Source organism: Salarias fasciatus, chromosome 11, assembly GCF_902148845.1.
Source record: "Salarias fasciatus chromosome 11, fSalaFa1.1, whole genome shotgun sequence".
NCBI lineage: Eukaryota > Metazoa > Chordata > Actinopteri > Blenniiformes > Blenniidae > Salarias > Salarias fasciatus.
In genome coordinates this window covers 7533406-7550408 of record NC_043755.1, presented here as the reverse complement: position 1 = coordinate 7550408, position 17003 = coordinate 7533406, and the positions used below count along the sequence as shown (strand labels likewise).

The window sequence follows — 17003 nt, the reverse complement described above, 5'->3', positions numbered from 1 at the left end:
TTACGCCACGCTGTGCGGCTTCATCTGTCTCCCTCCTGACTGCATCACCGGTCATCTCCTGATAAAACTGCTTGATATTAAATGGAACTAACTCAAAAAGTAATAATAACTAATAATGGAATCAATTTTTGAACGGCCTTTTCTGAATTTTTGCATCACTAAATCCACAATTCATCAATGAATCTGCCTTTTTTTTCTATGAAACAGAGAAAACAAAAACAAAAGACAGTCATAAAAGATTCATATTACATTACAAAGTGTGGTGGAGTTCATTAATAATCTCTCACTGCCCTGCTGGACTGCAGGTGGAGGCTGGAGTGAACTCACCTCACTTCTACCGGCTCCGTCATTAGTCATTGATTAATTCATCCAAACGCTCGAAACGAGAGCGGAGTCATAATGACGTGATGAATTATGAATTGATTTCCAGCACTGAATATTAAACACATCGCAACTCACTTTGGATATCTGGAGATACTTCCTCGTAAAGTAGAAACTCTTCTATTTCATCCCCCCTCTTTCATGGTTCATGGAACCGTCGTTTTATTCACAGCGGCGGCGCACTACTGTTCATTAAAGTATTATTTTCTCATTTAGTGATGAGAGAACAGCGACCGGGTTAGATCTAGAAGCAGCCTCTCTCTGCAGGTCTGTCTGGTTCACATATCTGAAAAACACTAAAGGTCTAAATCTCACTTCCTCACTGGCTGCTCAGAATATTCAATACAATTAAACATCTTGTATTTATCTTCATTGCATTTAGTTTTGTTGTACAATAAAATAACACTTGACTCATAAAAAATGCCTGTTCTCACTGTTTGCTCATGGTTGGGTTTTTCCGGGTGGGGTTAGAAAAGTATATGCTGTGTTTATTCAGCTGTGCTGTTTCTCTGCATTACTGTACATTTACTGTCGTCTTTTAACAGGCTTGGAAATACAGTCAACAAGAACCGTCATGCAGGCTTGTAAAAGAACAAATGCTAGCTGACAGAAAATTCCTCCTACATTGATTAAAACATCAATTAATGTAAAATGAAAAAAAACAATTAGGCTGTTTGAATATTTCCAGCCGTCAGCCACAACTCGAAATCAGTTAGACTTTATGCTGGAGCTGAACGTCTTGGTGCGAGCGGAGGCAGCGGAGGCAGCGGAGTGTGTGTGAGTCACTCCGGAGGAGGCTGAGAGTCTCCTGGGCTTCTTTGATCCTCCTCCTGGAGGAATGCCACGGCTCACTGCTGCTCCTCAAACACCACGATGACGATGAAGGAGGCCCAAAACCACTCAATGAAGAGCTCGTAAAACTGACTCAGGCCTCTGCCACGCAGACGAAGATGTAACGCAGGTGCATTTATTGAGTCTCTGTGGAAAATCCTGAAGGCTATCTATCCAGTCTTTTTTTAAATAATAGTTAATGCAGAGTAGAGAACTTCCTCTGCAAGTCTGCAGTCTTTCACAGGGCAAACAGAGAGAGACAGACACACACTCACTCATTCACCCGATGTGAAAGCACTTAACCTCAAAGTGTTTTGAAAGTGAGATAAAAATCAAGGAACTCAGACAAAACAGATGTGAGAGAACAAAGGTCACACCAGCTCACTCTGAGTGATAGTGTGAACCGCCACGCTGTTGATACTATGAAATGACCACAGCAGTAGATTCCAAGACATTACAGATGTGATAAATGTGTCATAAAATAAAGGTTAATAATATTTGTTTCTGAATGTTTTCTGTATGTTATGTGACCTTGTTCATCTTCCACAGTCAACACTGACATCAGGTTGGACATCAGCTCTTTATACGTTTCTCAGTGTATCATTAACTTCTTCAATCCCCTCAGAGCTTTTTTTTAACAGAATCTGATTATTCAAAGGGATAACCCCACTGGATTGTCACTTTTTAAATAAAAGTAAACAACATTTCTCAAATAAAAGACATTCTACCAAACAATGATCTATCAACCTCAGTTGACTCCCGCGTGAGCACGAACAGGCTGAGGCGTTTGCTGCGCTGTGGCGTTGTTAACCCTCTGTGTGGTTTGCGTTTTAGCGGGTGGGGGCTGGAGCTGGTCCTGTCCTGTGAGGGTGGGACAATAAAAGCTGCAGCACCTGCGACTCTCCTGGTTTCAGATTTTGGAGCCTTGTGACCTGGAGGGAAAGGTTTGTAAACCATGGAGACGTGCATCTTCTGGACTGCGGTGATTCTTGCTTCATCAGGTAGAGCTCTAGATGATGTTAGATGGAGAATATCATGACCTTCACCTGATTAGATGATCAGCATCTGTTTGTGCAGTTTGTACCTCAGACTTTAAAACTGTCTCCTTGCCATCAGGCAGGTGCGCAGGGGAGGGGATTTTACCCCAAGGCCCAGTGAGTGGAGCTGTAGCAGGGACAGTCAGGCTGACCACCACTGTCACACCTCCTGTCAAACCGTTCCTGTCTGTCAGCTGGAGCTTCAGGGAGGCCAACGTCATCACTTCCACCAGCAAGAACGTCACTGGTCCCCAGTACGCCGGCAGGATCTTCCTAGACAGAGCCACCGGCTCTCTGGAGCTCAGGAACCTGGGGCTGGAGGACAGCGGGGAGTACACCGTCAACATCATACCAGACGGGGGGCTGCAGCAGCAGGGGAAGACCATCCTCAATGTGTACAGTGGGTGTTTCGCTCTCAGTCTCTTTCTGTGCATCCAAAGTTTATTAAAGAGGACAAATGCTTAGTTTTTGTGCAGATAATCAAAGTTTATAAAGATATGTAATGGTGTGGACTATAGTCAGGGCGTAAACTGCATCTGTCAAAAAAATGAATCATGAAGAGGAAGCAAAGATCTATGAGTTCCTCTCATGTACAAGTTGCGTTTATTTTTCCATGCCTGCACACATCTGCACTGCCGATAAGCCTCAGCCGGCAGCCGCCGTTCCAGGACTCATCTCTGAGTTTGTTCCCTCGGCTCGTGAGCTAAAAGCACCACTGGAGGCCGTCTTTGTTTTATTCATCACTGTAACAGTTTCCCTGCTTTTCTCCAGTCTCTCACAAGTTTCCCAGACATTCTCAACTTTTTGTGCTGCATATTTTATCATTTCTGTTCATATTCTACTGTGTACCTTTTTCTTTCTGGCTGCATTGTGCTTGGACTGTCAGTCAAACACGTCGTATTTGAGGTTTTTTCGGTGGTACTGGAGCTGTTTATTTTGATATATATATATATATGTCGCTTCTTAAAATAAGATGCATGTGTTGCCAAAAAATCTGAAAAAGAAGTGAGTTATTGGGTATACATGTGCTGCAAATAGCAGGGAGTGCAGGGATTGTCATGTTTCATACTTTTTTTTTATTTTTATGATGTGCTGAAAATAAAGTGTTGACCAGCTTGTTGTACTTTGTGTTTTGATTACATTTGAGTGCTGCATAACTGTTGTTTGTCTCCTTAAAATCAACCGAGGAAGACAAATGTAAGGTGGGAAAAAAGTGGAAGAATCAAATTTTCTTACTTTCAGGCGGACCCTCAGTGCTAATCACGTATTTCCATGTTCTATTATACTGTTGTTAAGGGTTTGTTTTATGAGCTGCTTGGTCAAGATTTGCCAGCACGGTCACTGCTTTTCTCTCCTCTTTTTTCACTGAACCGTCAAACTGGCAGCCCTCATATCTGGAGCCAGCATCAGCAGCCCGTCCGCAGTCCTCATAGAAGATAAAAGCTCCACCAACCTCACCTGCGAGGCCTCCGGCAACATCAGCAGCACGGTGTGGATGAAAGACGGACGGCCTCTTGGACCCACCGACAGGGTCACCTTCTCCGAGGACAACGGGACCGTGTTCCTGCACCCCGTCCACAGCTCCCACCACGGCGCCTACCAGTGCCGAGTCAGCAACCCGATCAGCAGCGTGACCGTGGAACACGACCTCGTCGTCAACTGTAAGTCCTCCAAGTGAGATCGCAGCCTCTGGTTCCAAAGTGAGCAAAACAAAAAGGGAGAAATAAAGTGTGAAAGTCTGCATGTTGTAGTTGTAACACATTTCCGTCCGTCCAGTTGGGCCTCATAACTTATCAATCGTCGGACCCTCGCCGGTGTCCCCCGGGCCCGGGGTGGCCCTGCAGTGCATCGCGGCCTCCGTCCCTCCTGCCAACTTCAGCTGGACCTTCAATGGCAACGAGACACACGTGAACAGCTCCCTGTACATTATAGAGCGGCTGGAGGCCGAGAGCTTCGGAAACTACACCTGCACGGCCAGAAACACTGTGACAATGATGGAAAACTCCACCGTCATGAACCTCAGAGGTAAAAAATAAACAGCAATCAGTCTGAATATATTTCTTACTTCTTTTATAATATTTTTTTCCCTTGTTTTTGAAACCAGTTACAGTAATGTGATGGTAATTACTCTTCTCTTTGTTCATGAAGCGTCGTGCACTGCTCCCTGCTGGTCATTCTCCACGCTGCTCGGTGCTCTGATCCTCAGAGGCCTGATGTGACGAGAGGAGGCAGGTCGTAATCATATTATCTACTGACATTTGTTGTTGCTGTTGCACTAATTTCACACTGATTCCATCAATTTGATGTTTTTTTTCCACAGGTTTTCCTTAACAATAAAAAAAAAAGAATCATCCAGAATGTGTTTCACATCAGCTGTTTTGGTTTGATGTCGCAGCTCTTCAATCCTGAGATACTGTGAAGACTCTCGTGTTGAAACTTGTTAGTGGGAATCTGTGTGATAAGATGCTGAAATATAAAAACAAACTGCCGCCATGAGATCGATTGAGTCCATGCCTTTATTATTGATTCATTGCTTTAATTTGTTGTGCATTAAGCTCCATGTATTGGTCATCAGAGTGCAATAAAAGTTTGTTTCTGCAACGGATTACAATGCCGTAAATTTTCTGTTCTGTAGTAACAAATGCAACCCCAGTAATCCTTGGTGGTAAATCAAAGTTTGTGGTGGTTTATGAAGTGAACTTCCCTCCAGGGCTTTTTTCTCTAACTACATGGAAGTTGTTGTTTGAATGTAAAGTGAGATTTTTCCTTCTGGGTGACAAAAAGTTCAGCAGCGTTGCTTCACTGTTGCATCACCTCAGTACAAACATTGTGATCTTAAAGAAGAAGTTGAAGTTTTTTTTTGTTTTTTTGTTTTTTTTTTTTGTTCACCATAATCAGAACTGGACTGACAGCTTATGGACTCATTTCTCCTTGTTTCTTTGCAAAGAATAAAATAATTTGAATGGCCTGAAGATTCTTTAAGGGGACCTGAAACCACTGGTGTTTGTCAAATCTCAGCAGAGGAAACAGTGGGCGCACGCTTCCTCCCACCGAGGCCAAAAAGATTTCTTTAAAGTTATTTGGTGTGTTTCAGTTGCCCTGAAATGTAAATGTGACTCAGTGATTTGTGATTGACAGGTGACCTTGAGAGCTCTCAGACACATATTTATATTTAAAGAAACTTTCACAGATTTTAGAGAGCATTCTTCATAATTGTGTATTCTCTCGGTGCTCCGGCTCCGAAGACACGCGACGCCGTCTCTGCTGCTTTTCCATCCATTAATACTGCACAAATATTTTGTCAGCAACAGGGAAACATTTAGAGTCTCGCGCTCACTTGATGGAGCACGGCTCAGGATGCGGAGCCGTGCCTGTGCCACTTCTTATTCCTCTCATGCCGCAAAGACCTGTAATTTACATGCAGGCAACAAGCTGAGTTCGACCAACTGAAACAAGCAGCGCTTGGCATCCCAGACCTGATTACCCTGCTGAACACCTGGGACTGATTTAGCCTTGAACGCTGATTGGTGGAGATAATTATACATCACTTCCATGAGCCGCGGCTCGCTTCAGGAGGGTCGACACCAGGTCGCTGGTGCGAGGCTTGAAATTGATGCACTGTTCTGCTGTAAGCGCCTCTTTTTCTTTTTTTTTTTCCAAACACTGTTATCATCCGGCATCTCGGCTGAAACGGCTGATACTTCTGACAGACTGACAGACTGAGCACACACTGGGTAAAATGTGGACAAAGTGTATCTTCTCCCTCTCTATTTGACTCGCCGCATGTTATTGATGTTGATGGACGGCTTGTCAGATCCAGCGTGTCCATCAAATTTAGTATTCTGGGTTCTGCTGGTCTTCCCGGGTGACCTTATACCTCGCTGCATTGGAAAGGCAGTTTCCAGTTGTTGTGTGCTTCCGATAGTATGTGATCACACTAGATCAGTGGTTTCTGAGAGAAGACAAGATAATATTGTTAGCATCTGTTGGGCTCCATAAGCAATAAATACATAACTATTCTCCTGACAGTATGATGCTTTTAATTTGAAAATATTTGAAGAACGCTGGTCTATAACTGTTGGTTTTGTGCTGAACTTATGTTAAAGGTTGCTTAAAAAATGTGTCTGAATATCATATTTAATAGTTTAATCCTACATTTAATTTCTATTTCTGATGATATCTCCTCAAAGTACTGAAAGGAAGAGGCCACTTACCCAGACCCATCATACACTCCAAAAACCACTAGATGAAGATAAGCAACACGGCAAACTACTCCTGACTTGGTCTTTATTTATCAGATTAATCAATATTCAGCAGATGCATGAAGATAACGCAAGCTAGAGTAACACTTTCTTATCTTTAAACAATCTTTAATCACCATGAAAATCAAGCCATAAATCATTTTGAGAGTGAGTGTAATATATCACTGCCCACACTGGAGTTTTACAACAGTTAGCCAAACAGCTTTGAAACTATTATGTGGTTGTGAAACTTTAAAGGTGAAGCATCTGTTCATTTTTAGCTTATTACATTGAATCATAAACATATTTAACATAAGAAAAAATATTCAGTCGTCATCAAAGCATCAGCCTAATACTGCAGAGATCTCTGTCAAAGTGAACAAGAGAACTAATCTTCTGGAAAGTGTTGTCATCCCATTTTTCACCACTAGATGGTGTGACGAGTCACAGTACTGCTGAGTGTGTTTTCATTTCAGCAAAAGAAAAACAAGGTGGTACCAAGCGATTAAAGAACAGTTATCGAAATGCTCTTGGAAATTACACCAAAAGAAGTGTCTCAGCACAATTCAGTGATTTACTACTGCCACCCGGTGAGCAAAAGAGGTATTACATAACTCCTACATGGCTACCTTCAAAGCTAAAAACAAACAAAAATTAATAAATTAATTAATTTGTGGTACAAATAATATGAGGGCAGGTACATAAAAAAATCAATTCATTTAAAATAAAAAAGATTTTAAAAAGTAATTTATTCAGCCTTTCAAACAGCTTCAAAGAGAAAAGAGCAACAACAGTTAGGATATAATCATAGACTTAAAAAATACTGTATGATCTGCTTATAGTATATATGGTATGCCAATCACCAATCCCAGGTATTCTGCAGCTGTTCATGTCACTGCCTGTGGACAGCAGTGTGATTTCACCACATGAGGTCCCTGTTGTGCAGGATCAACACATAAAAACCTGATGGGCCTCTGATAGAAATCGCACTGCCCTCCTTTTATAAAACTGAGCTGAAAATCTCTCACTTCCATTATGAAGAGGATTACCAGGAGGAAGTTTAGGAGCTGCTTTATCATCTGCTGAAAGTTTCCAGTAATGAGAAGCAGCCATTCTTTTTCATGGGTAAGTTATTTTATGTGCTTTTAGTTCTTGTTTTATAGTTCTTGTTTACTGCTCACTGAGCTCATGCTTTAACTCACCTGATATGTTCACTTGTCATTGTGAAGCTCTGTGCTGCTCAGCGACACTGTGGAGCTGCTTGTTCCCCTTTGCAAAACCTTTTTTTGTCTTTTTCCTGTTTGCTACACATGGTGAACATGTCAGATATGTTTTGTTCTTGTTGCCACACTGCCGGTTTGACTCTGTGACCGATAAAGCAGAAACTGGCGGATCTCTGACTCAGTAAGTTTCTTACATTCCTCAACTTATATGTACATTTTGTTCTCAAATGAGGATTTATTAGACATTTGTTAACTTTTTCCTACTTTCTGTCCAGTATCTGTAGATGTGCATAATGGCCAATTTCTACAGATCATCTAACTTACTGCTGCAGCTGATTTGTTTGGCATTACTTCAAGGTAAGAATAAAGTTCTGAAGCTTTCATAGTTCCTGTATTAGTGATGGATGATGTTTTAGTTTTATTTATAACTAAATTGTACTAATGCAAACAATTAATTTGCCAATTAGAAATAACAGCTCAGAATTTTGTCACAGCTTCTTTATTAATTGCTGAAATTTGAGTATTGTTGATTATATTTACTGGAAAAAAATAAGATAATCAAAATAATGTCACATCCAAATTTTACAGTGTGACTACATTGATAAATAGATAACCACTCCTATGTTGATCTGTTTAATAATTAGATCTCTAGCTTAAATTTTATTTTTTGGTGATTTAAACACTGGTTTGTTGAAATATATTAAAAGTCCAAAAAACACATTTTAAAAATGTTCAACTTGAGTTTGTGTCCATTAACTGTAAAACCAAGCAGAATAGCCAAAGGATAGTGAAAAGTAGATTGACAATATTCTCAAACATAAAATTAGAAGTCAAACCAACAATAACTGCTCAATAGAAATATGCACACAAACAAAATCAACAAAAGACAACTGTGGCCCCAAAAGCAGAAGTTTAGAAACCGGATGGGCAGAACGTTTACGTTTACACAATTAATTCAAATGATCATTTCAGGATATTCTTGGAGATTTTTTAACTTATAGTAACCATAAAAACAGTGCAGGCTTCAATTTATGAAAAGGCCATTTAACAAAGGTTTGGGGGAAAAAGGTTGTTTTAAAAAACAGCCTTTAAAGAGATGTGATCTAACATCAAAAAAATGAGGATCAGTGTTGATATTTACTCTGAGATTTGAACAAAAAGTTAAACTGAAATACAACACTGACGTCCCTTGTAGTGTATGTTGACAACATACAGGAACATTTTTTAATGAGATTTTTGACTTCTTATATATTGGCAAAGGAAATTGACCATTTGGATTTTTCATTTGAAAAAAATCAACTCAGCGATTCTTAGTGGAGTTTATCTTAGAAGCCGTCAGAAAATCTGAGAGCAAAGAATGCGTGTAGAATTTAACAGTGTATTGCGTACAGATATTTTGTTCTCAGTTCTTTTACTTAATGTGCTTTAGATTTTTTTAACAGGTAGTTTTCATTACAGCTATTAAAATGGAGACACAAGCACATTGACTTTTGATTTTGTTACTTCATTTTACAAAAATACAAGTCATTTTTAAACAGACTGGATGACTTCATAAAAAATACAAGTTCATGGATAATCATTACAATGAGTTCAGAAGACAATGATCAACATCTGAGATGTTGATGGTTTTAGTAGAAAATATACGAGCAAATGTAAATAAGAAACTGTACTTTAGATGTTTTTATTCATTTATGTTTACCATTTGACATGATTCCTTCTTACTGCACAAACTGGAAGTTATAATGGAATAATCAGTATGTTGTAATTAATGACAGTGAATTACACCTCTTGAAAGTGACCTGTGGTGTTCCACCTGGTTCTGTTTTGGGATCTAATTCATATTTTACACAGATGAGAGATTTACAGTTTCAAATAAGTCAAATTTTATCAAATAAGTTAACACTTGTTATTTACTGATGGTTTACTGACTCTGATGTAAAAGAGTTGGTTATAACAGTAGAAAAGCAGCAGGTTGTGTTGAAAAAAATATTTTGATGTCAATAAAAGATCACAAAATGAAAATAAAATTAAATGTGAGGTTTTTCGGGGAACACCAATTACTGAATTTACATTGTGCGAACATCGAGCGAGTGTGTGAAACACCTTAAAGACCTGCATATTCTCTATTTTCACTTATAGTGCCATATACATCCTACTGTGCTGAGGTTTTGGGGAAATGTATATAAAGACACTTCAGGAAACAGCTCTTACATTAATAAATAATGTCGGTTGTTTTGATTTCACAGATCTTTCATTGATACGGTTCAGCACTTTCAATTTTTCAGAGTTTTTGTATTTCAAAACATTGGAAACACGGTATCAGGTTCAAAGTAAAAAAACCTTCCTTATTTTATTCAGCAGCTTTTTTAAGTTCAGAGAAGGGAAATTTAATTCCAGAGGGCTGTTTAGTTTTGAGTCACGTAAAGTTAGAATTAATGTACAATATAAATGCTTCTGCTCTGGGAATTAAAGTGGAACGCTCTCAGTTATGAAATTAAATAAAGTATGTCGCTGTTACCTTTCAGAAATGCTGTAAAATACAGAATAACTGAGCGTGACGGTTGAGACTGACGAGGAGAGGAAATGAATATAATTATTTATGTTCTCGTTACACATTTTTATTGTTGTTGTGGGGTTTGTTTTTCTGTTTGTAAATCGCTCATGAATAAGCCACTGGCTAACCCTATCCCTTTCCTTGACCATTTTAAGTGTACATCATTTTTGTTTGTGTTTGTATATTAAATATTTTCATTCATTCAGAATATTCAACTGTGTCTTACTCAAGCCGTGTGTTTAATCAAACTAATTTTTCAAACTAATCAATCAGTTTCCTAAAGCATGCATTCAGTTGTCCATTTTTATACACATTTATAAACCGATCGATAGGTCTGTACAGTAAAGTCACCACATGGACGTATGACCATTTCATGGTTTCACAGCTCCACACTCCAACAGAAAGACGAAAACCTTCTTTCTATAACATAGTGTTGAAATTCTGTTTCGCCTTGCAGTTAGAACCCCTTTCCCTTCCAATGCAATACTTTCTGACTGTCCCCTGGCGGTGCACTGGATTTTGGTTTAAATATTATTTCTGCTGTCTATACTTCCGACGTGGCTCCAGGGAAGGAGCTCCATGCAGAACTCAGAATGCGATGTGACTGACAGGTTTTATTCCGAGTCCAGAAACAGTAGAAGTTTGGTGCAGAAGGAAATCAGTCCAGACATGTGAAAGGTAAAGGAGAGATCCAGAGAGCAGATACAGGCTGGACTGAGACGAACTGCCAAGACTCGCACACATGACACGATCAATAATAAGGAGGCATGAGAAACCAGGGAAGAGTCATTAGGAAGGCACAGAACAACATTAATGTGCAGAAACATGAATCATAAACATAATAAAAATAGTAACCAGACAAGAGATCAGTCGTCCTCAATAATTTCTGCTTCATCATGAAATTCGTGATGTTTCCCATAAATCAGTGACACTGTTTGAGCCTGACTGACACAAAGCATGCATGTGTGAAAGCTGGTTTTGCAACCGGACACCCAGAAGATCACAACAAGGTTTTAGTGTCTTAAAACATTTGTACTGTTTAATTTTGCATTTGTTTATAGTGAGTTTGATAAGGATGTTAAAATAAGCTCCACATTTAGCAGAAAAGCTGCTACTATTCTGTTGTAAGACATGTCCTCAGCTGGTCCCCCGCAACTTTTATTCATGGACTTTACAGCCGGAATTCATGTGTTTCACGAATTCTTAGGATTTGCAATCTTTTTTTAGTTTCTTCAGTTCCTCCTCTTTTCCTCACAGCTTTAACTTTGCGACAGTGATTTCACACATATGGTGTTCTCCTTTTTTATTTTTTGCCACATTCAAAAATTACTTTCTGTAATGTCAGCATTCATATGATGATCTTAATGCAATTTCCAACAGATTGTTCTCATGTGAACAGACTTTAAAACACACAAAAACCTCATTTTAACACTCCTGCCTCTAAGTGTCAGTCATGCTGTCATTCTTTTAAAACCACTAACTAAAATCACTAATGTAAACTGAAAGCTGTTCGCATGAGAGCACAAATTAGGACTAAATAATCTACTTGTCTTTCCTTTCTCCTTCTTGTCATATGTTTTATTTTTGACAGGTTTTGCGGCTGGAAAACTGGTCGTGTCGCCTGAAGTGACAGGATACCTCGGGCGAAACGTGACCCTGCCGTGCGACTTCATCCAACCAAATGAAGACCGCAAAGTCAGCATTACTCAGTTCCAGTGGGTTCTCCTGCAGCCAGAAGGAAATCAAACCACTCTTGTTGTTGTTAGTAAAGAGTATGGAAAAAAAGTACATGACTCTCCTCTGAAGGGGAGAATAGAGATTATTGAACATTCACTCAGAATTCTCAACGTGGAGTTGACAGACGCCGGGCTGTACAAATGCAGCATGACCACCTATCCACTTGGGCCATTCGAACGAGACACCAAACTTATTGTTCGAGGTAAAGTAAAGTCATTTTACTTCAAAATCAAACGGCTTCAAATCGAACATGATCCCCGAGTTGGCACAGACGAGACGAGTTTAAACCGCGTTCTTTGTTGAGCGTGCATTTTTCATGGCGAGGAGCTGGACGGGTGTGAAAGTGAATCAGATGAGGTCGAGCAGCTTCCAGATGAAGCGGGAGAGGCCTGGTTGAGTCTGAACATGTGCTGAGGAGAGCTGTATTGGATAATGGATGCTGGAGATGAAGCTGCTGAGCAGCAGGAGAAGGCCTGAGTAATGATTCATGAGTGTGGTGGGAGCAGACACGGAAGTGTGACCGAGAGAGAAACACATGATCATGATGGAGTCAGTGAAGCAGCAGGACTACTGGAGATTGCTCTGTTTGGTTGGAAAATGGCAATAAAAGTCACACTTAAGGTGGATGGAGGTGTTTCCACAAACATAAATGACAGTTATTGAAAACATTAGCCTGCTCCCTTCAAAATAAAAGCAAATTCTGGCGATAACTCACATAGAAACAAGAAGAACGCTCCCTCTTCTTACCCATTAAATGCTGAAAATCTGACCTTGTTTGTTTTTAGCCCAGTATCACCCGGAAGAGTCTCCAGCTGCTCACGGTAAATCCGATAGAAGAGGAGGGATTCTCGGATAACACTGAAATCAGGACGTCATATCCACAGTTATTCAGTCTTCAGAGAATATTTTGATGTGACATCTCAGACATCTGTGCGCACACAGGGTTAATCAGCGACTCTTCTTCCTCCAGAACAGGCGCCGTTATCAGCGGGGACGATTTCAGCGATCATGACAGCAGTGGTCCTGCTGGTAATGATAACAACAGCAATGATTTACCTGTTCCTCGTCAGAAAGTGAGTGCGCGTAGGAGTGCTTTCATTCATCTCTTTGAAATCCAAATCCACTGCTAAAGGAGTGTTTATTTGTAAAACTCATAAAATGAATTGCTTGTAAATGAAGACATTTAGTTTAGTTCATTACACTTCTCCCGAGAGCTTCATTTAATTGTTCTGTGGTTTTTCATGGAGGGAACCAGTAATAACCTCATCCGAAAAATGTTTCCCAGATATATCAATTATGATTTTACATGGCGTCTTAACTTCGAAATCTAATTAAAACTCTCGATTCCTTCGCTCAGATGTAATTCTTCAGCCAGGCACCGCGTCTTAATTGGTGAGAATAAACACACATGTGACACTGTGCAAATGTCTGAGGCAAGAGTAAGACGGCGCACCGCGGCGCGGAGTGAACGAGCAGACTGGCATTAGTGAGATCAGCTTCAGCTCAAACCAGCATCATCTCTTCTTAGTGAAGCTTGCAGGCAGCTTTTGAAGCAAATCTCTGGGAAAAGTGTTTCACACAACTTTGAGAAGCAATCACGGATTGTCGGTGAACGTAGACTCTTCACCGAAACCCAGTCAGACTCCATGTTTAGATCAGGACTTCACAGGGGTCACGCCACGACTTTCACAACTCCTAATTCACATTCATCTGATAAGATAGTTCTGTGTCATTGAGGTTTTTGTTCTCTGTTGCAGAGTGAGTCGTGTGCCCATTAGTTGCTTTCTTGGTGGTGATTCATAACGGAATAACAGCATTTCTTACAAGCCTCAAACATCTGCACAGATGTGCGTTTCATTTGACTTTATGCATCAAGTTATCCTTGTCTGTTTGTTCTCGCTCCCCTGATGAAACCCTGTTTGTCTCTCCAGATACAGCCGGTCCGGCGATTGACGTAACCAGACCATCTGTGCTCAGAAGAGACGAGGTGAGCTCTGAGCTGATTTCACGCAGCATTTCAGAATTTTTTAGCTGCTTACAGACAGAAACATTAGTATTCCGGCTGCTCCAACAGAACAAAGATATGATGGTGAACGCATCCACTATGTCTCTGTCACACTTTTTGCTCACAGGATCTGGTCTACTCTGACGTCACGCTCAAACCCCACAAAGGCGGCACTCCTTCATCCAATGACAAGCGCAGAGAGGCTGCAGAGGCCGATAGTGTCACATACTCTGAAGTCATTATTTCTCCTCAGCGGCACAGATGAGCCGGTGTGTAAATGTGGGAATGATAACGCTCCTTCTTACTTTTGCAAGTGTAACTGCAGAAAAGCTCCTGAAGCCACTGTATGCATTCAGCATGGTGTCACCATTCAGTGAAATCCCCACACACTGGTGTGATCTTAATGTTTGTCGCTGCTGCAGGCCCTCCTTTGATACGCTCATGCAGACCGTACTTCAGCTCAGAGATTAGGGCTATCTAAACCAAAGTGCTCATAGTTTTTATTGCAGGAGTGTTTATGTGCAGCAGAAGCTGGTCTCTTTTTCATCTTCACCATTAGAATATAATGGAAAACTTAAACGCTTGCTTGGTCATTTCTACACTGAACATATAAACTCAAGAGGTTACAGAATCTTTTTTGACATTATTATTATGTCCCACTTAAAACAAGCAAAGTATGCGATCTTATAGAAAATAATCTTTCAGACACTATTTTTGGTTTTCATGATATATAAGCTATAATGAAAAAGACGAAAATTAAAAAAAATTCTTTGTTTTTATGTTGAAGTTTAATTATTTGAATTAAATATGTGAAATAGGGCTTCTCTTGTAAGTTCTTTCTTGAGCTGCACCTGTTGTCTTGTGGGTTTTGTTTTTTTCGCCTCAGCTGTGTGTGTGTGTGTGTGTTAACCCTTGTGTTTGTTGCTCAGACGAGCCTTGAGGTGCAAACGAACTGTCCTCGGGTAGCAATCGCCACGAGGCTGCATTCAGCACCTGTTGTTTTGTGGGTGTTATTCACTGTACCTCAACTGTATGTGTGTTAACCTTTGTTGTGTTTGGTGCTGAAACCAGCCTTGTGCTGATCGCCGTATGTGTGTGTGTCTGTGTGTGTGTATGCAGCTCATTTGCAAAGGTGTGAACGCTGCCGTTTTATACCCAAGTGAGAAATGAACAAACGATCCAAGTTTGCTGATCAGCAGACCTCAATACATTTGCAAATAAACTGTGACGGCGTTAAACTGAAGTCCCTTTGTGAAGACAGCGCCGAGCAGGAACCTGCTGTGACGGCTTCTGTTGTCATTTCTGCTGCTGCTTCTTGATGTTTATGAGTTCTTTTCTGGTTAAAATGTCTCCACAATAATGCAACCCGCAGTGGAATATAAGTCCCAGCTGCTTTCCAGGGAGGCAGATCGACCCCCAGCAGAGGCCCGGTCCTCGCTTCGTTCCTACTGCATTATGTTTATGATCAATGCTTGTAAATCACACATGGTAGTCGTTTGACATTCATCACAACATGGCTTAAATGCAGAATATCTGACTTTTCAGATAAGAAAAATACTTGGACTTGTTTTACTTTGTGCCTCTGGGTTTCTGTGAAGCTGTGTTCAGAGTCTTGTAGCAATCCACCACAGACTTGTTGATATATTTCAGCATGAACCAAAATGGTCAACCAGCCCAATTAACCAGCCCTGTTGTCCCCGGAGCGGCGCTGCTCGAATCACTGCGAACACGTCCACTCCACAACATATCGATGTGTCTGCTGCCATTTGGTGGGAGGATCAGTTCTCGGGACGGAGTAGTACGAGCAGAAAACAGCTACATTGAGCTGTTGTCTGCAGATTTCCAATATGTTGTCAAGGTAAATAACTTTTTCTCTCCCCCTTTTTCTTCCGCTGTCCGGCAGGGAAGCCACTCGCATGCATCTCCGGCACTACCAGGGACACAAACTGCTCCTGAATCTAACTCAGCAATCGGTCAAGTAATGAGGACGGTTCCTGCTTGTGGGCGCCTCTGTCTGAGATAATGTGTGTGTGGCCCGCGGGGCGTCACATGGACAGGTCACGGTTTGTGTGTAGCCTGATGTAGCATTATCCTGCAGAGAAGTGCTGGTCGTGACACATTTTCAGGCGGTGGTTCTTCCTCTTTTGCGAACCATCAAAGGAGGAAGATAAATAGAAAGGGAAGGGAAAAAAAGCATTTTCATAATCAGTGGAGAACTAACCAGATGATTCGAAAACCAGACTGACATGCAAGTCTGAGTGAAAGCCTCAACAAAAAACCTTGGCACTAATTTGTTTTTTCGTGAAAAAATCCATTCCGACGTTGAATTTTGCCCCGTTTTACAGGTGGTAATCAGGAATGAACCAAACCATGTTTTTAAAAGTACTAACCTTTAGATACTGAGTACCGATGCAATCAAATAACAAAAAGCCACACATATTTCATCCACAAACGATTTGAGGAGGATGTGCGTCGCCACAGACCACCTGCACTCGACCTCCGTGTTGCCGCTACACACACCTCAAACACAGCAGTGCCGAGTTTCTATCTACGCTTCACACTCACACACACTCCAGCTCGCTATCAATAACTTCAATCGTGGTTAGCATGTAGCGTCGCTGGTGCGTGAACCCCGGTACTCTTTAGCATGTAGCACGGCTCGGAGTTAACGTGCCGAGCGGTGAAACGACATCCGGCTGACCCCGCAGGTCCAGATGTCATCTGCTACCCCATCTTTTGATGGATCGGCCAATTCAGGTTGACACCCTCATATTTGTCTCATAAACTGCAGTCAAGGCTCGCTCTCTCTTGTGCGACGTTGTACAGGCGGTATCAGGGATCTTTTGAGCAATATTCGTCGCTGTATTTTACATTCTTTGTCTGCTGATGGTGCAGGACAGCGATTTTTGACTGGAAACTGGAATTCCTTCCATTTCATTTCACTGCTGTTCCTCACGTACTCACTGAGAATTGTACTGTTTCAGTAACAGTACA

General features: G+C 41.0%; 1 protein-coding gene across 5 annotated transcripts; it reads left to right on the top strand.

Moving 5' to 3' along the window:
• The first annotated feature begins 7491 nt into the window (after window positions 1-7491).
• Window positions 7492-14829, top strand: LOC115397118 (nectin-3-like). 5 transcript variants are annotated; one of them, XM_030103305.1, is made up of 9 exons: window positions 7492-7615; window positions 7817-7894; window positions 7989-8070; window positions 11859-12206; window positions 12790-12825; window positions 12975-13077; window positions 13362-13396; window positions 13936-13991; window positions 14137-14829. In XM_030103305.1, the coding sequence occupies exons 3-9, from the start codon at window positions 7998-8000 to the stop codon at window positions 14272-14274; spliced, it is 789 nt and encodes a 262-aa protein (XP_029959165.1). In that variant the 5' UTR covers window positions 7492-7615; window positions 7817-7894; window positions 7989-7997; the 3' UTR covers window positions 14275-14829. The 5 variants fall into 5 exon arrangements, with proteins under 5 accessions (XP_029959165.1, XP_029959169.1, XP_029959168.1 ...); XM_030103308.1 differs by having other exon boundaries at window positions 7512-7615; window positions 7873-7894; XM_030103307.1 differs by having other exon boundaries at window positions 7540-7615; window positions 7870-7894.
• The last annotated feature ends 2174 nt before the right edge of the window (window positions 14830-17003 follow it).